The 17592-nt window shown below is 58.0% G+C and overlaps 6 protein-coding genes across 6 annotated transcripts; 2 read left to right on the top strand and 4 right to left on the bottom strand.

Annotated features, from left to right (window-relative positions):
• Window positions 1-96: 96 nt before the first annotated feature.
• On the bottom strand, window positions 97-2360 carry TRAVEDRAFT_62334 (ammonium transporter; the record flags this gene model as incomplete). The annotated part of the gene is made up of 8 exons (XM_008034292.1): window positions 97-627; window positions 689-972; window positions 1031-1063; window positions 1119-1532; window positions 1590-2006; window positions 2077-2147; window positions 2206-2224; window positions 2288-2360. 8 exons carry the CDS (start codon window positions 2358-2360, stop codon window positions 364-366), a joined length of 1575 nt encoding a protein of 524 aa, XP_008032483.1. The 3' UTR covers window positions 97-363.
• A 1288-nt stretch (window positions 2361-3648) lies between these two features.
• Window positions 3649-4316, top strand: TRAVEDRAFT_42382 (uncharacterized protein; the record flags this gene model as incomplete). Its single annotated transcript, XM_008034034.1, has 3 exons — window positions 3649-3855; window positions 3917-4058; window positions 4117-4316. The coding sequence occupies 3 exons, from the start codon at window positions 3649-3651 to the stop codon at window positions 4314-4316; spliced, it is 549 nt and encodes a 182-aa protein (XP_008032225.1).
• Window positions 4317-4833: 517 nt separating this feature from the next.
• TRAVEDRAFT_159764 (uncharacterized protein) lies at window positions 4834-8490 on the bottom strand (the record flags this gene model as incomplete). Its single annotated transcript, XM_008035019.1, has 15 exons — window positions 4834-6166; window positions 6233-6243; window positions 6317-6324; window positions 6383-6679; window positions 6742-6773; window positions 6841-6920; window positions 6979-6988; window positions 7038-7380; window positions 7433-7489; window positions 7550-7620; window positions 7675-7753; window positions 7807-7879; window positions 7932-8194; window positions 8259-8323; window positions 8386-8490. The coding sequence occupies 8 exons, from the start codon at window positions 8488-8490 to the stop codon at window positions 7314-7316; spliced, it is 780 nt and encodes a 259-aa protein (XP_008033210.1). The 3' UTR covers window positions 4834-6166; window positions 6233-6243; window positions 6317-6324; window positions 6383-6679; window positions 6742-6773; window positions 6841-6920; window positions 6979-6988; window positions 7038-7313.
• A 691-nt stretch (window positions 8491-9181) lies between these two features.
• Window positions 9182-10504, bottom strand: TRAVEDRAFT_108823 (NAD-P-binding protein; the record flags this gene model as incomplete). Its single annotated transcript, XM_008035018.1, has 6 exons — window positions 9182-9666; window positions 9730-9864; window positions 9923-10052; window positions 10111-10178; window positions 10241-10359; window positions 10419-10504. 6 exons carry the CDS (start codon window positions 10502-10504, stop codon window positions 9182-9184), a joined length of 1023 nt encoding a protein of 340 aa, XP_008033209.1.
• A 1033-nt stretch (window positions 10505-11537) lies between these two features.
• Window positions 11538-13325, top strand: TRAVEDRAFT_110911 (Las1-domain-containing protein; the record flags this gene model as incomplete). Its single annotated transcript, XM_008035017.1, has 6 exons — window positions 11538-11651; window positions 11701-12021; window positions 12075-12439; window positions 12499-12879; window positions 12938-13043; window positions 13107-13325. The coding sequence occupies 6 exons, from the start codon at window positions 11538-11540 to the stop codon at window positions 13323-13325; spliced, it is 1506 nt and encodes a 501-aa protein (XP_008033208.1).
• A 65-nt stretch (window positions 13326-13390) lies between these two features.
• On the bottom strand, window positions 13391-16084 carry TRAVEDRAFT_68640 (uncharacterized protein). The gene is made up of 12 exons (XM_008035016.1): window positions 15844-16084; window positions 15699-15750; window positions 15588-15636; window positions 15488-15529; window positions 15375-15429; window positions 15274-15306; window positions 15204-15218; window positions 14969-15148; window positions 14862-14915; window positions 14729-14803; window positions 14549-14679; window positions 13391-14491 (listed from the first exon to the last, which is right to left on the bottom strand). Exons 1-12 carry the CDS (start codon window positions 15958-15960, stop codon window positions 13726-13728), a joined length of 1569 nt encoding a protein of 522 aa, XP_008033207.1. The 5' UTR covers window positions 15961-16084; the 3' UTR covers window positions 13391-13725.
• Window positions 16085-17592: the final 1508 nt, after the last annotated feature.

The raw sequence follows: 17592 nt of genomic DNA, 5'->3' as shown, positions 1-17592 counted from the left end.
TAGTTTTGGAGTGTTGAAGTCGTACGCAATCCGCATATAGTGATGCGTACTTTCCACGCTTTGGTATCCTGGCATCTCCTAAATTTAGCTAAAGGCCCAAGGCATAGAATGTGTTCGCAAAACAAACTACGAGGTACACCAAGGATCCGAGTATATGCGACCCTATCATCCGTGAGAGGCCCGCGCCGCCCCGCGTTTTCCAGTAGTATTAGATATGTAGACGAACTAGATAGACACATAAAACTTCGGAGCGCGACAGCGCGATGCCGCGTCCCAGAAAGCAGTTTTTCTTCCACCACGAACGGCTGTCTCGCCGGACAGCAAAGAGGTGGGAGCCCCAAAGACGACACCGGGAAGCCAACGTTATGACGAAACACTCTTCGTCTCGGCCTTCTCCGATATCGGCGGGAGCGACCCGTTCCCGTTCGCGGTTTTGCCATTCAGCTGCTGCATTGCGACGCTACCGTTCTGCGGATGGGCGTGCGTGACCTCGACGTCGGGCACACCGTGGCGGTCGCCCGCAGCGGTCGGTGAATCGGAGTCGCTGTCCGTCTTGCCGTTGTACGTTGGTGTCCAGTCCAGATAGTCGCGGCGGACTTCGATGTAGTCGCTCGCAAACTCGCCAATCTGCATCCCGCGTTAGCACATCCCGTCCTTCATACCCTAAGTAATACCGAATAAGACGCACCTCGGCATCGTCCATACCCATACCCTCTTCCTCGGGCGTCGCACGGAGGTGGAGGCCGGGGATGCAGTCGATCCCGCGCGCGATGAGCGCGGTGACGACGAACGAGTACGCGGTGCACGCGCACACGTAGGCGAACTGGATGTAGAGCTGCTTCCAGTTGCCGTTCAGCCAGCCGCCCACCGCGCTCGTGTTCACCCCGTCGAGCGCGATGATGGCGCTATCCGCGAAGAGTCCGTTGCCTAGCAGGCCAATCATACCGCCGATAGCGTGCTCTGCGCATAGATCTGCATGGGCGCACAATATGTGAGTAAGGCGCTTGTGGTGTGTCGGCGAGAGACGTACCGAGCGCGTCGTCTACTCGGAGGAAGTACTTGACTGTGGATCATAAAGGTCAGTCTACAATGATATATGAGACGATGGCGCGACGTACGTTTTGTACTGTAGTTGGATACAGCACCGACGATGATACCAAGAACGAGCGCCGCCCACTGCGGCACATACCCCGACGCAGGCGTCGCGACGACGAGCCCCGCAATCGTGCCCGAGCAGAAGCCGACCATGGACCACTTGCGCTCGATGCGGTAGTCAAGCAGGCACCACACGATGCCGGACATGGCGCCCGCGATCATCGAGTTCCAGATGGCCATGATCGCGCGCAGGTTCGCGCCGAACGCGGACCCGCCGTTGAACCCTAGCCATCCGAACCAGAGCACGAACGTCCCGAGCGCGACGAGCGACACGTTATGTGGGCGGAAATTGCGCAGCTCGCGCTCGCTCCGACGGCCCAGGACCCAGGAATACGCCAGTCCGGAGATACCGCTCGCGATCTCGACCGGGCCTCCGCCTGCGTTCAAAAGCAGCATTAACACCGAGGGACGCGGGAATCGTGCGGACAACTCACCGGCATAGTCGAGAACGCCCCACTTGAACGCCCAGCCGTTCGTCGACCACGCCCAGCACGCGATGGGACAGTACACGATGGTCATCCAGATGAAGGTGAAGACCATGGCAGGGAACACACGCCCGCGCTCTGCGAGCGCGCCCATGAGGATCGCGACGGTCACGCATGCGAACTCCATCTGGTAGAAGCTGTACAGCAGCTCCGGAATGAGCGGTGATCCTGGACTAGGATCGCCGAGAACCTTGCGAAGGGCGAAGCTCCGCAGGTTGCCGATGAACCCATTTGTGGCTGTTGACGAGAAGGCAAGGGAGTAGCCCCAAAACCACCACTGGAAGATGACGACGGCATTACTGGCGGCTACCGCCCATACGAGCTGCAGTGCGCTCTTTCGTCTTGACAGGCCGGAGTAAAGGAAAGCTGTACGGCGCGCGGGAGGGAATGAGAACTTTTGCTGCGTGGATATGGATAAGGAAAGCAAGGCACTCACCGACTCCAGGTACCATGAAAAACACAAGTATGCCACATACTGCGATGAAGCTCACATCTCCGCCGTCAAATCTACGCGAGGCATGGCTCGTATCTTGTGTGACCTTGAAAATGGATAAGAGGGACTCACTGTGTGTTCGCATCGGCCACTGCGGTTACATGGCATCTAGTTGAGATCTTGACCTGCCACTGAGACCAGGGGAATCACTCACGAAAAGCCCGCCCGATCCGTGGCGCATGAGGTATAGCGTGGGTCAAAAGCGGGGTATCAGGAGCCTGCGACATGACCTTGGCCGACGGCGCGATAGCAGGGATAGGAATGTGGGAGATTAGAGTGAGAGGCTAGCAGGCACGCTCATCGGAGCGGTTGGAAGGAGGGCGTGCGGCTGCGAGCGGGTGGAGTTCTGGAGCGCATCTGTTGCTGTATGGGTCCTGGACTGTTTCCAGCGGACGATGACTCTTGCCACGCGTTTCCGTGGGCCCGGGCACAAGATCTGGAGTGAGAGAGATATGCACAACATTGTAGCCGCACCTCGGATGTCCGCTCGATCGTTTCGTTATCTTTCCCCGCTCTTTTTTCGGACATCCCCTTCTCCTGCGACAAGCCCCTGCGTTCGTCCACGTCGTTGCTCGTCCTCCGCATCCCTGCCCTCCTTGCTCAAAAACTCGCAACGGCGTCTTGGACCCTGATCCTGTGATGCTGCTATACATTGCTCGCTTGTGGCAGTGGGAATGCGGCCACGCAAAGGAGGAAAGCCGGGTCTGGGGCGGCGGTCGCTTTGGCCACCTGATTCCGACGGTGGCGATCGAGTCCGCGGGCGGCCGGTAACTCGCGTTCTTCAATAGGCCCGCCGTCGCGCGCCTTGCGCCCGCCACACCTCCGCCAATGGGCATGCGAGAATATGGGGAAACTACCGACCGCGGTCCGCTCTCGGAGGTGAGGTGGAATGCTTTGTTGGCACACCAAAGCCAGAGTCAAGTATGTATGATGTCAGAGAAAGACAGCACATGCTCACTGAGTATATGCGCCGTGTCATAGTAGTTTCATGAAACATAAGCACCGACCGGCATCGTTGTTGGTCAAAGTGACAAGCTTTTGCAAGGAACCCGCGCAGTAAACAGGTCGTTTGCATAAGTTGCGAGCGTCGTTGAACGCTGATCATGGAGGTAAGGAGTCAAGGGATGCCGAGATTGAATGTTGCATCGACGTCGCGATTGAGTGACAGACAGTGACGCAATCGGTAAGTTCAACAGCTATCGTCGCGGGGTGTCTCTCGAGGCCAACCATGGCCAGTTGCATGCGCTCACATCCGCCCACCATCCCGCAAGCTCACGCACCATCTCGCTGGTACTCCGGGCTTCAACTATGTCTCCAATCCGGACACGCGCCCGAGCTCGACGCGAAAACATTCCCTCAAAGAAAGCTATCTTGACAATCCACTCGCAGCCGACCTCGGCGAGCAATCACCGGCTTAAGCATGCAGCTGTAACATCCGCCAAACAATGCAAAATTCTCAACACTTTGCAACGGGGAGAACGCGCACGTGTTGTTCTTGCCGACCGCACGAGAGCTATGGCGAACTCGGTGCGCGAGGCGAACACCACGAAGGCGAGTCGACAGACGAGCTTTCATCCCCAACTACGGATATGGCCTGTGGACGACTACCAGTACCCTTCAGCCGCCCCGCTTCGCACAACATCGAAGGTCCGTTGGTCGGAAGACATCGAGTACATCGAATACTCTCCACTGGCAGAACACCAGGGATACAAGGAACTCGTGGTGCGTTTCTACAAATATTCGTGTGCTTACTGTCTTCGTAATATCTAACGGCATGGCTCAGAACGGACGCTCGGGCTCAGAAATCTCACCTTCCGTGGGGACCTCAAAACCCTCTGCCGAGAAAGCCACAGCATCTAGCGAGGGGAACACGGGAGACCGCGTCTACATTGGCGGGACGCCTCCTAGCCTGAGAACCTTGAGACGTAACCGCGCTCGGCTCAGGTCCGCGAACGCTGCGGCAGGCGCTCTCTCAGCCAACAGACCGCTCTCTCGCTTGGAAGTTGACGACGGATCTCCCTTGGGCAACCCTGCTACTCCCAGTCGTCAATCAGTTGTTACGGATGAACCCTCAACCCGCTATCGAGCAACCCCTCATCCTGGACCGCAGTCTTCTTCTTGGTCGTCTTCTCGTCAGTCTCCTGCCGCGACACAATCCGCCGACTATGCTGGGGTCCTCATAGCGCAAGACGTTCCGATTTCTACCCTTGGGCTTCGTCCTCACTTGCCCCCTACTCTGATCCGGCCCCGCGTTTCGAAAGGCTGGCGTCGCCGTCTCGCTAATTTCGCAGAACATGTTCTCTTGGGTTTTGCGACCGCATACATATTCATCGTGTGTTCATTCTTCGGCCGTATGTATGATATCTGGTAATAGCCTTCCATTATCGCACTTTCTTCTCACCAGGATCTTGTTCAGCTTTCGTCTTTTCTTTTCCTCCTATTCCTCTCATCATGGTTTTTGTTTTTGTTCCACATATACCCACGGGTTACGCATTCCCGTTCTACGCAGCAGTTTCGGTGATATATCAATGCAAGGTCCTCTCGAACCACTAGACTTGCCTTATCGAGAAGACTGAGCCACAGACGCTTCTCATGTCCCGACGGCCCGCGATTTCCCATGCAGCGCTTGGTCAGTACGGCCTCCCTGCCGCCATGTCCATATGTGCCTTGTGTATCTACCACGATGACCCCTCCCTCGACAGCGGCAGCCCTGCCTCCAGAGACAACGACTGCCAGCAGGACCTCCAGCGTGAACATGCACTCGCTCCCCGCAGAGGTCATCGAGCGGGTCTTGATCGTTAGCGACCCGCGCGACGTCTCAGTATGTATGCGCTCCGACATCGGCATCACATACTCAATTGAACGATCTTTACTCGATACTCACGTCTACACCCTCGCAGAGATACGCTCAGACGTGCCGGTTCGCGCGTAAGCTCGTCTACGAGCCCAAGGACCACTTCCTCTGGCGGGAGCTTTACCTCGGGCGCCCGTTCGACGACCTGCGCAAGACCGCCCCCGTGCCGCGCCCGCGCCTTGATGTGTACGCAGCGCCCGTACCAGCTAACTCCGACAGCCATACTGCCAGCTCCTCCACTGCAGGAGTGTCCCCGCCTTGGCGTTCCGAGCTGCAGCGGCGGATAGAGGCGGAGGCGATAGCAAACTCGAGCAAGACCCCGACCGTACAGGAGCTCCTCCGCGCTTTCGAGACATCCCTGGCCGCTGTTGACACTGCGCGACCTATCGCAGAAGGCGACATTGGAGAGGATGCAAAGAAGATTGCCCCGCGGTCTGAGAACCTCCACTGGCTCGACCGTGTCCTCCGCACCAAGATTCTCAACATTCCCATCCCGACATCCGCATCTCACGCCGACCCTAGTGTATCTGCGAGCTCCAGCTACAGATCGAGCTCACCGACGGAATTATTAGGACCTCCCTCCCCGGTGCCGCGGAAGCGCGAGCTCCGCCAGGCACTAGCGAGGCTTCAGGCGACGCCGAGCTCGAGCGCGGAGGACATGCTCACGATAGCGGCGACGCAGCTACGCTCTCGACTGAGCGCGTACCTCGCGCTCTCGCACGACAGCAGCCACGAGGCGACGGGAATTGTCCGCATGGCTGGGTTGCGCAAGACGAGCCGCTGCTACGTGTACGATATGCGCCGGTACCAGCCTGGGACGCTCTGGGGGCCGTACCGCGTTGTCTACCCGACCGCGGCCACGGATGAAGCCGAGCCAGTTGTGGGAAAGGATGCTGAAGGTGACGCAGAAGGGGATTCCGACTCAGACTCGGAGGTGGAGGAGCAGGGCGTTCTCGTGGTGAACTGGGAGCACGTCGAGCACATCCTGAACGTCGTTGGCCTGAAGCTGCGCGAGGTCGCGCATACGTGCCTCGGCTTCTACAAGAAGCCGCTCTTCAAACTCGAGGCGCTGCGTGCATATTCCGCGGTGGATGCGCTCGAGTCCGCAGGGCGCGAGCCGCATGACTGGGCAGGCGTCACGGGCAAGTGGCGGCGGTTCGTGTGCTTCATGGACTACCGGTGAGCTAGCCGTATGCACGATGTTTTCCGGCAGAGTTTACTTATGCATTACGATATTCGACGCAGTGATCTATACAGTGAGTTTGATCGAATATTAAGTTCCCGGACCCGACGCTGCTCCTGAATGCTGACCGTCACATTCCCTCATAGTGTTCAACGTAAGCTCTTCTCGTCCTACTCTTCAAGTTGCCCTAACTCAATCCTTCCTCCTCACAGTACGGCTCGCTCTCCGAATCGAGTTTGAGCCCGCACCACCCGTCCTTCTTCGACGACCCGTTTGATGAGGCGCTCCGCCCCGTCGAGCTGCACCTCTCGCTCATCCCCGACACCGAGTACTTCGCGGACATGCGCCAGCTGCCGCGCGCCGCGCCCGTGTCACCCACGGGGGAGGCGGACGACCCAAGGTTCCCGACGCTCTACTTCGAGGGGCACTCGCGCGGACCGCACACGAGCACGGCGTCGATCCGCGGTACCGTTAGTACCCTCGCGGATGGGGCGGTTCGGTGGCAGTTTGTGAGTGGTAGACACGCCGCGCGAAATGAGACAGGTTGAAGTGACATTTGGCACGGTCGTAGGTGACGACGTATGATGGACGGATGCAGTGGAGGTGCGTGTCCAGTGTCAGGAATCGCGACTTGCTCGAAGCTGAGCGCGGCACCGATCACTCTGCACAGCGCCGAAGGAGTGCAGATCGGGCACGTATGCAGCGCTGCTGGGATAGCAGGGATATGGACGGGTGCACATCACCAGCGCGGTACGTGCCCTTCGTCCTCAAGAGCGTGTGATGGGACTGAAGGATCTTCACCCTCCAGATGACCCCGCCGGTAGGTAGTCTGAAAGTTTTGTCCTTGGTTTACTCACAGGCAGTCGCAGGTCCGTTTTGGATGATCAAGGTCAACGACGAACTCCCCGAAGGTGTGTTGAACACGCTTCACTGATTCTCTCATGTTTTCGGATATATACGCTCGCGATTGCTTGTGTTATGCTTGTTGTGTCTGTACCATGACCCCGCCTCGCTCTCATCTGTTGTTGTAAAGATACAAGTTCCAGCATTGATTCTTCCTGTTACACTGTGTTACATCTTACACTTCCTCGACCCGACTTCGACCTTATATGAACCGTCAGACAACAGGCTCCGTGTGCTCGTTTACTGCACCTGCGTGCCGCTCGCCTTGCTGAAGAAGCCGATGAGCCTGCCGTACAAGTCCTCGTAGCTGCGTTGACGTCAGTTATGTGTTCAGCAGAGGGTATGACGACGCTACGTACTGCTTCTTGTTCTCGGGGTCGTCAAGGTTCGCACGGGCAGCTGCGAAACCGTGGAATCTGGGGGAGGGGTATGTCAACCTCGCGGCTCACAGTTATCCAGCTGATGCGTGGACATACGAGTCGTAGAGCTTGTAGTCACTCTTCTCCGCGATCGGCTTCTTGGAGATGATCTCAAGGATCTGCTTCGACTGAGGACATTGTGATGAGGCTGGTCCACCGAGGTATCAGGCTCGCGCGCTTACCTCATCGACAGGCTCGTCGTTGCTTGGGTACAGGCCCAGAGGGACCTTCAGGTCGTTAGCATCGCCATGGCTGAGCATACTACATCGCCCTTGCGTCAGCACAGCTCAGACGCCAAAATAACGCGTCCTTACGCCGGGTGGATTGCGGAGACCGCGTCGAAGGGGGTGCCCTCCTGAGAACCGGCGAGGATAGTGACCTTGCCGCCTGGAACATGCGCATCAGTACGCGCTCCACTACGTCATTCAAGGCCACGCACCCCAGCAGAAGCCAAAGGTGCCGACGAATTCAGCACCCTCGGCCTTGAGCGCCTTTCCGACGTTAATGAGCTTAGCGACGCCGTCCTGGGGCTTCGCGGGCCCGCCGAAGAACGCCTGAAACTCTGCCTTCTCCTCGTCGGTGCTGGGAGGAAACTTGGCGGCAGGCCACGGCTCAGCCGGCTCGAAGAAGTCCGGCATGAGAACCTGGGCGCCCAGTTGCTCTGCGATGATGTCTGCGCCCTGCTGCGTCTGAGGCTTGAAGCTGGCGCCCCATATGCATGTTATTTCCCGAGCCCATTTCTCGACATGTGCGCCAGAAGACTTACCCGAAGATGTCATAGACGCAAACGAACACGAGCTTGCCAGGCGTTGCAGGCCCGGTCACGTAAACCTATTGAATATGATCATGGGCATTCTTATCATCAATTTCGGAAGATCGGCGCGGTCGCTTACCTTGCTGAAGCCGGCGTACGACTTGAAGGTGCCCTTGGGGGTGTAGTCGGACTTGACGGGGGGAATCGTGCAGCAGGCGACGTTTGTGTTGTGGACGGTGGACATCTTTGCGTGGTTGAGATGGTGGACGAGTGCTCTCAAGCGTGTAAACATCGATGACGGCATCGCTCTCCCATCCCACAACATACTTATATCGTCTGCCATATCGGGCCGGACCTACGTTCACACGGCAACTCCCGGCGACCCCCACTACTTAAACGCCCGCCAGCGCACATCTTTTTCTCTCATTTCGACCCTCACCATCGCTCGGTGCTTCACGCGCCGAGCCACTCTGCGTCTCTGTCTTGCTACAAGTGACCTGGGGTACCCGTGGACGGGGGCAGATTATCGCACCGAGTTCAATTAAGCCGGAGCGCTTTCCAGTCCGCTCTACGAATATCCGTGAGCTGGTGTGGAAAGTGCTTGACTATGTAGCTCGTACATCCATCCAATACACACGTTTCTCATTGGAACTACTACCGAGGACGGCGGGAGCTTCAAACCCACCGAAACGATGTCAACATTTGATACCAAAAAATGTATGCTCCTGCAGTTCTCGCACAAATCGCTCGCGGAGCACTAGTCGCCCGTACAAACCACTGAACTTCACTGAAACAGCTTAGATATATCGTCTCATTCAACAGAGCTCAAATTCTCACACAAACACGCAGTCGTACACACTCGAACAGGTCTATACAGCAAGTCTGATACGGTGTTGTGCCGCCTTCCCGCCTCCCAGGCCGCAACCTGCCGCTATCTAGTGGAAGGTCTTGCCCTCCTTCGCGAACTCAGCCTCCACCTCAAGAAGCGAGTCCACGCCGCCGAGTATCGCCGTCTTCCAGTCGTTCACCTGCCCCAGCCTTAGCACCCCAATCGCCTTTGCATTATCGACCGGGGTCGGCGGCGCCGGGTGCGGGTACTTGCCCTCCTCCTGCGCCGCCTTCGATAGGCGCGCCTTGAGCTGCGGGCGCGCCTCCGCAATGAGCTCCGCCGCCTGCTTCCAGCTGACGGAGTGCGGGATGAAGAGCAGGCGCTTGCGCTTCTCCGCTGGGGGCGCGGCGAGCGCGTGCACGGTCGCGCGCGCGACGTCGCGCACGTCGATGGAGAGCAGGAGCGGCGCGAAGAAGGTGCCGGCGGGGTTCAGGAGCTGGTAGAGGAGCCCGTTGGTGCTCATCTCGCGGATGAGCGCGTCTGTGAAGCGGTAGTTGGGCGCGAAGGGCCCGATGAAGAACGGCGGGTTGACTGTAAGAATTTTATGTGTGCAGTTAGTAAGGTGCGGGAGGAAGGCGGGAGGGAAGAACGTACCGGTGGTGACATCGATGTTGGGGTGTTTCTCGGCGAACTCCCAGACAGCTTGCTCGGCGAGGACCTTCTCCGAGACGTAGACGAAGGTCGGATCGTTGCTGGCGAGGGCCTGCTCCCTGCTGGTCGGGACCCAGTCTGTTGCATGAGACAGCTGTGTGAGTATCTTATGATCAAGAAATTTTGAGGAACGTACCATCCTCCGTCCAGGTCGGGGAAGAGTCCCCGAGGAGCCTGACGGTGAGGATGCTGCTCACGAGCACGAAATGCTTGATGCCAGCCTTCTCGGTCTGGCGGAGGATATTGGCGGCGCCTTCGATCGAGGCCTGTAAGATAGTGCGCAGATTAGCGGAGTGGAGACGGGGAGTATGGTGTCTCTCTCACAGTGAGAGCATTCTCGGGCGTGTCATTTCCAATCAAGGGAGCTGCCGCGTGAATGACACCGCTGACGCCTTGAAGTCAAATCTCAGCAACTCATTCATATGGCGAGAGGAGAGAATGGACTGTTAATTACCCTTGAGAGCATCCGCAAAGTCGCCGAAGGCAAGGTCATCGGCGCCGATGACTTCGACGTCGGCACCATAAATGGCGTTGTTGCTCTGGACAGCAGCGACCTTGACAGAACGGACCGTTCTGCGGGCGCATTGGAAATTATCAGTAGCTGCGCTTGGGATAGAAGCACAAGAACTTACCCTCGGACGCGGTACCCGGCCTTGACCAGCTGGTCGACGATATGGGCACCGAGGAAGCCGTTGATTCCAGTCACCTGGAGAGACATGCGTCCATGAGCTACGGCTCAAAAAATCTATACAGATTATGAAGTACTCACAAGGATGAGCTGCTTGGAAGACATGTCGTAGATGTGGGATTGCGTTCGGTTGGGAAGCTGGCTAGTGGGATTGGCGTGTTGGTGTGGTTCTGCCCTCCACACGCCGCAACCTGTCCATCCTTTATACCCTTGACGCGGCAGCTCGGTCGAAAAGACTGAAAGCGTTGGTAATTTCCGAGTGGATTACATGAGTATCGGAAGTCAAGAAGGGTGCGCGCGTCCCTCGGGGACATCCCCGAGGGATTGCTAACAGGGACTTCAAGGCCGATCGCAGTACCGGATGCTGTGAGAGGTAAAAGAACGGCGTGAGGACAGGATGGCGCTAAATTGACACATAGCTCGAAGTATGTCGCGTGCGCTAATTACCGGAGGGTAGCAGGACACTGTGGGTGCTCAAGTGCTGGAGAAGTTGTACCGGTAGCATCGTCAGTCAGTCGGTGGCCCCGGGACGCCACGTCCCTATTGAAATAAGAGCGAGTTTTTATGGAGCACGGCCAGAGAATTCAAATGCATCATGTATAGGACAGATGCTCGGAAGTTTCTTCAACCCGAGGCTAGAGCTTGAGTGTAGAGGAGAAATGACCATACTTTGCCAAGCGCCTCGTAACACTTCCAAATCGAGCTTGCCACTGGATCCACGTGGAGCCACAAGCGCCCAATGAATTTACATAGCCACGACGGGCGTTGGCCCATATTCCGGTCCTGAATAGGCAAGGAATAGCGCCGGAATTGTTCTCCTGTCACCAGACTGGTTCAGGTCCGGAATTCCAGTTAGAGAAATTACTTACCGGGTAACAAACTGCATTAGAGTGGAGCTTTGTTCTCCATTGTCCGAGTTCCTAGCCTGTCTCCGGTCCGGAACAGGAGAACAATTCAGGACATATTCCTGACCTATTCCGGACCGGAATTCGGGCCAATGCCCGTCGTGAGCTCCATAGGCGCTCATTTAGGCATTCCTCCGTGAAGCTCTGACCGCGACAAGATGCGCCTTCCTCGCCGTGTACCCTGGCAAGATCTCGGAGAGCTCGAACAGGTCTGCGGGTGGATATACGCAGACGAGTCCGACTTTGATGCGAAGCAGCGCGCGGTGAACAGGGTACGTCGCGCACGTCGCTCTTGGAAGGCCTTCCCGCTTACAGCACTAGTTAGCGGCATGGAAAGTGGCCGTACCCCTCCCCCATGCCCTGGAATCTGCGCATGCGATTTTGTCTACCATCTTACAAGATGGATCGAGCGCAAACGCACCCTCCTCATCTTCGTACCTCTCCCTGCGCATGAGCTATGCCGCCGCGATCATCCGGCTCGTGAACGGACTCGTCGACCCCCTCCAGCTCGGCGCGTACGCCCGCTCGATTGCCAGCATCGCACAACAACTCGGACTACCCGCGTGGTTTGTTGAGCTCCGGCACGCCGCGACGCACGAAGACCTCCCCAGCCTCGAGGTCCTGCGCGACGCTGCTCGAGAGGTACGTCCGCGCGCCCTCTTCTTTGCCTCCCTTTGCCAACGCGTCGCGCACAGTCCATGACATGGCTCCTACACAACTACTTCCTTCCGACCCTGAACCCATCCACCCCGTCCGCGGCGCCGTCTCAGCCGCTGCGCCCGCTCGCTCCGCTCCTGCGGCAGTACAAGGCGCTCATGAAGGCGACCACGCGCGACGCAACGCTCCGCGTGCAGCTGCGCGGTGACATAACGAAGGCAACGCGCGACGTCGAACGCTGGATCGCCGAGGCGAAGGTTGCGTCCGCGGCCGCGGCAGGCGCCCTCGGCTGGGAGGATACACTGCCGGATGGCGACGAAGAGGACGCGCGGGAGCGGTGGGCTCTTGACCGCGTCGCGGAGGCGCTCGTACAGAAGGGCGGGTTGGTCCCTCTTTCAAAAAAGTAAGCGGTCAGGAACGCGAGACTTTTGAGGATGGTAATGCTGACCTATGCTTGTGCAGAAAGCGACTGTCTCCAGGGCAAAACACCCTCTCCCTCCCGCGCTCGTCGCTGCTCATCTGGACTCCACTCCTCTCTCACCTACAATCCCTGCACCCTACCCTTCCGCTGCGCCTCGTCTCCGCGATCTCCGCGTACCTTGCACAGCCTGTTGCAGCCCCTCAAGACGACCCGGAAATCGTCTCGCTCTCTGTCGTTGCTCCGACAGACGAGCCGAAAGCGGACCCGTCGTATGACCTCTGCCTGGCGAGCTGGGCAAAATGGCTCGTGGACAGTTGCAGCAACGCAGACACAGAGGACGCTGAAGATATCCGTGAGGCTGCCCTCGTTCGCATTGTTGCCTCTCTGGGCCCGGAGTCCGCCGCCACTGGAGGCATAAAACCGTATGTTCTTCCGCCCTAACATCTGTCCCAGGGCCTCATCTCACATCCACATTGACAGTGCGAGCACGTTTCTGCTGCAAGCCCTGTCTGCGGAACGACCACAGCTTGCAACCGCGCTCTCAGTGCTCAGCCAACAGCCGGCACAGACCTCCACATCATCCGCGGTATGCTTACCCTGGTTCATCCCTCAGGGTATGCATAGCTGACTGACTTCCCACCCGTCGCAGGACTGGGAAGAAAGCACGATAGACATCATGGACCGCCGCCTCGGCACGCTCCTCGCGCTGTCAGCCGATACGCAGGATGGAGGGGACAGCGGCACAGACGTCACGATGGACGAGGGCGCAGCGGGGGCGGAGGAGAGGCCGCCTCCCGGCTGGCGGAAGCTGAGCACGCGGGACGGCTGGCGACCGTCGCCCATCGGCGTGTATGTACACTGTACATAAGCGCGAGTAGTACGATAGCAACCAAAACACATTCATATTGTATCATGATGGGTAAGGCAAATTGGCCGAATAGTAGAGTACACCCTGCGGAAACGAGCGGGGAAAGCGTCAGCAGCGGAGGGAAGGGAGAGCGAGCACTGGTTCAACAGCGTCAACGAACGAACGGGGTGGTCGGTAAGTAAGTAGGGCCTCTCTCTTTTCGAAGGGGGCTATGCTAAGCAAGCAGCGCGAGCGTAGGGTATGGATAGACACTAAGCTAAGAGCGAAGGAAACCAGGATCCGAAGAGAACGAAGAACCACACAGAGGGGCATGCAATACGTTACAGGACATGAGGCGTTATGTACATCCAGACAGACATCCAGAGAGTCCACGCCCGCCGAGCGGGCGCATCTGCGCCGACTACGGCGGCGAATTCGCCGGGGACGAGGGAGACGTTCCAGGCAGGTCCGCATTTGACGCGACCATTGACGGTTTCTGCGGCAGGCTCCGCGGTGTCCTCCGTTGACCGCCGGGTGTCGGTGGAGAGGTCGGAAGCGGTCGTGGGCTGGAGGCGCCCCGACCCTGCTCCTGCCCACGCTCCTGCTCTTCACGTCGGGCGGCGGTCTCGTACTGCGGCGGGAGCTCGACGACCTCCGTGCCGTCTGACGTGAACACCGTCACGGGGGGAGGGCGGCCCGCATCGTGGTGCACCACGTACACATGCGAGGCGGAGTTTTGCCCAGCTCCGCCCAGCGGCGAGCGCGGCGGCACGCCCGCGCTAGTCGGCGACACCGTGCTGCTGCCCGCACTCGGCGAGTGCTGGTGCCCGGGGGAGACGATCCCGTCATCGCGCTCAGATAGCGAGAAGGACTGGTTGTGCGAGAACGCGGGGGTGGCGGGACTGCCGGCGAGCAACCCATGTTCGTCCGCGTGGCCGCCGCGCTGCCCGCTGCTGCCGAACGTCGTGGACATGGCGGACGAGGGCGGGTACTGGGAGAGTGTGGGCGTGTCGCTCGGGTCCGAAAGTTTGCGCCCGTACGCGAACGCTTGCGAGGGCGAGCGATTCTTGAACTTCCAGCGCGCCAGGAGGTATGAGCCGAGAAGGCCGATCAGTGCACCGAGGACTAGCGTGCCGATGGCGAGTCCGGCGGCGCCACCTGGCGAGATACCTGCCGGCGAATGCAAACTGTGGGAGGAAGGTGAGTACAGTAGCAATGGGGTGCGTAAGGAGGGGGTGTCTTACGACTGCGGATGGAGCGCGGCATCGAGGTCAAGACATGATGTATTACCTGCACCAGTCGGATGAATGGGCCCGTTGGACCAACCTATTCCGTTGGCATCCGAAACAGTGACAAAGAAGGGCATGCCGTACATCTGCTGTCGCGTTGAGCCCTGGTAATACGTAATGCATCGGGGAACTCACCAAGGAGACGGTCCAGTTGAAAGCGTCCGTAGTGTCAGACGTAAAGTTGAAAGGCGGATGGAGAGCAGGTGCGATCTACGGCACAGAGTGTAAGAGAGATGACACAAAGTTGAGATCTCATAAAGACCCTCACGCTATAAGAAAACGGCGGAGTTCCGTTTGTCGGTTTTAATGAGATCTCAGAGCACTGCGTGCGGTTCAGCAAAACACCTCAGGGGATCTACCGAGGCAGAAACTTGCCTGATCAACCCATCCATATTGTGACCATGCTCCACCGCCGCCGAGAGAGGCATCCACGCCCAACGGTGCGTGAGGATATGTGAGGTTAAAGCATGTCGGTGGGTTGTCCAATGTCGTGTTGGGCCTCTGGTAAACAGTATAGATGTTCTGGCAGCCTCCTGTTACACCATTGCTCGCGACCTGCAGTATTCTCAGGCGCGCCCGGACAGCACAGGTCAATCCATGATCGGCGTACCATGCACATCTGGAACTGTGGGAAGAAACGTCAGATTGGGAGCAGATTCGCACGCAGGATGGACACATACCTGGGTCCCCGGGACAAATGGTACCACCCAGTCCTATAAGGGCGCACAAGTCACTCGTGAGATCGCTCTCCGGGCAAGGCGTGAAGATAGGTCGGACGTACAAACGATGTCGCCAAGTTGTCTCCGGCCGGTATCACGAATGGTACTATGAACGTTCTTCGCGCAGCAGATAGGTCGGTGTTTGTTGCATTGTGGGACAAACTGGAATGCTCACGAGGTATATATCTGCAGGAAGTAGGGCGCAACAGGGTTTGGCCTGATAAAATCTGTCAGCGCCCATACTGAGGCAGCGCTAGAACATGAGAGACGCTTACCCCGTGGCGGAGCGTCTACCCCAGGTTATGTGGAGGGTATCGCATTGTGCTAAACGGGCGACATAGCATCAACCTCGGTACAACGAGAAGCGATATGAGCAGGACGCGTACCTGCCGTCGGGATTGGGGGACTTTGATCACCGTACCAGTCAAACAGGAAGCCCTACGGAGAAACAGCGTTGAGCGGTGAGACCGGCCATGATTGGACACATCCATTCTTCAGGCCCTCCGGCAGCTTGAAACTCGGCTCGCTTACCTGTTGCAGATATGGAAGAACCTCCGCTGAGACTGCAGGAAATAGTGCCTGCGCCCATAGCAGCACGAAGGCTAGTCTCAGCAAGCGGCCGAAGAGACGCGACTCCGTGATTGGCATTGCCCCGCCCGGCTAGAGTGTCCAGATGTCGTCGATAGCGAAGCCAGAGACAAAGATGGGGAACAAAGGCAAGGCAGGACGGTCGGACAGAACGAACGGGGAGCGGGGAGAGGGTAGCGGGAGGAGGGATACTTGAGGAGTTTCACAGACTGGAGTAGGAGGCGCTGCCGCCGGGCTAGCAAGCGGTGGCGCCAGGCCCAGATCGCAAACTCTGCGCGTGGCTCTCACGTTCTCTTCGTCCTCCTCGTGTCTCCTCATCTTCTCGTCCACACGAGACCGCAATTCGACATACGCGCCGTGCTGCGACCCCCGCACGAACTTCTTCTGTGTTCCCGATCAAGATGTGGGGTAGGTTGAGTGCGATACAACTCTCGAAGCTCCATGATAACGTTCAAGATGCATCCTCCGCAATAAGCAATGGGTACACCCACATAACCAACGACTGGTCAGCAGGTACACATAGCGCAGGCGCTCCTACTTGTTCGGCACCGATAGGACGCACTCGCCTGCTAAACGCGACATCTCACTTACTGCACAACAGTACTGCGCGACGAGTCCACTCATCCGCCATCTATCACAGACCCGATGTACATCAGCCATTTTACCCCCAGGTCGCTTCAATTCCTCATGTAGCCCAATGGTGCGTATGGTGCAAGCAAACTTACAAACGTTTTGGTGGCAATCGAAAAGTTGTGCACAAGTACTGACTCTGCAACAAGCTCTCGGACTCCAAGCGTGTCCATACTAGTAGGTTCATCCTCCGCAATAAGAATATATCGTCATGACAAACCACGCAATGACCAGTCAGCATGTATAGTCCATCTGACTTCCAAAGGAGCCTCCCGGCTTATCGTACCCCAAACATAACCTGTCAATTGCCACACAGGACATAGTTCTCCGCAACTCGGGGGACACTCGCTTACTCTCCGCTAACCGTCCGCAGACGATACGTCAGCGTGAGTTTGGCACCCCACTATCAGTGCCGGCCGCAAGAAGCTGACGCTATGCCACTCGACTGTGGTTGTATCGCAGATGTGTGTGGCCTCTGGAGCCAAAGAAAGTTCAAAATTTATACACCTCTTAACGCTCGATTTTCGATGGGGACGCCCACCGTTATGACCATCCCACGGCGGCATGGCCACAGAGCATACTTAAGCACATAGACTCGCGGTAACCTTGACCGGCCACCGACCACGTACGATTCCGCTGATCCTCCAGGAGCTTCAGGAACGCGCCAAGCGAAGGCGAATATTGCCTTTCGATGGCAACGGAAGCCTGAAAAGCAGTACGGGCGGTGAGTGCTCCACCCTGAGCAGCTACACGGTACGTGATCACCGGGCATTGCACTATCGCGGACGAATGAGAGACGCACACGATGCCTCCCCCCGAACGTAGTCGCCAAGGGGAGTGATGGGCTTGCCATCTACGTTCCACCATTCCACCATTGGCGTCGGAGTCCGGGATACGGAGTAGCGCCAGCATCTACGCTATCGCCGTAAACACCAGGCGCTGCGCCAAGTGCCTCTCAGGCCATGTTTGATGCCCCCCAAGTCATAAGGCCTCACTAGCATCAACAAATAGGCCTCTCCGAGACTCCGACCGCGCGGACCGCGCCAGACCGCACCAGCGCGA

The sequence above is a fragment of the Trametes versicolor genome (assembly GCF_000271585.1).
Source record: "Trametes versicolor FP-101664 SS1 unplaced genomic scaffold TRAVEscaffold_1, whole genome shotgun sequence".
NCBI classification, from domain to species: domain Eukaryota; kingdom Fungi; phylum Basidiomycota; class Agaricomycetes; order Polyporales; family Polyporaceae; genus Trametes; species Trametes versicolor.
Note: the sequence above shows the minus strand (reverse complement) of the source record. Positions and strands in the feature narration are given on the sequence as shown.

Bases quoted from the DNA above. Each gene is read 5' to 3' on its own strand.
- TRAVEDRAFT_68640 (XM_008035016.1), bottom strand. From the start codon at position 15,960: ATGCCAATCACGGAGTCGCGTCTCTTCGGCCGCTTGCTGAGACTAGCC. The intron at 15,530-15,587 runs GTAAGCGTCTCT...AGATTTTATCAG, and splicing joins GGTAGACGCTCCGCCACGGG to GCCAAACCCTGTTGCGCCCT. The intron at 15,430-15,487 runs GTGAGCATTCCA...TGCTGCGCGAAG, and splicing joins TTCCTGCAGATATATACCTC to AACGTTCATAGTACCATTCG.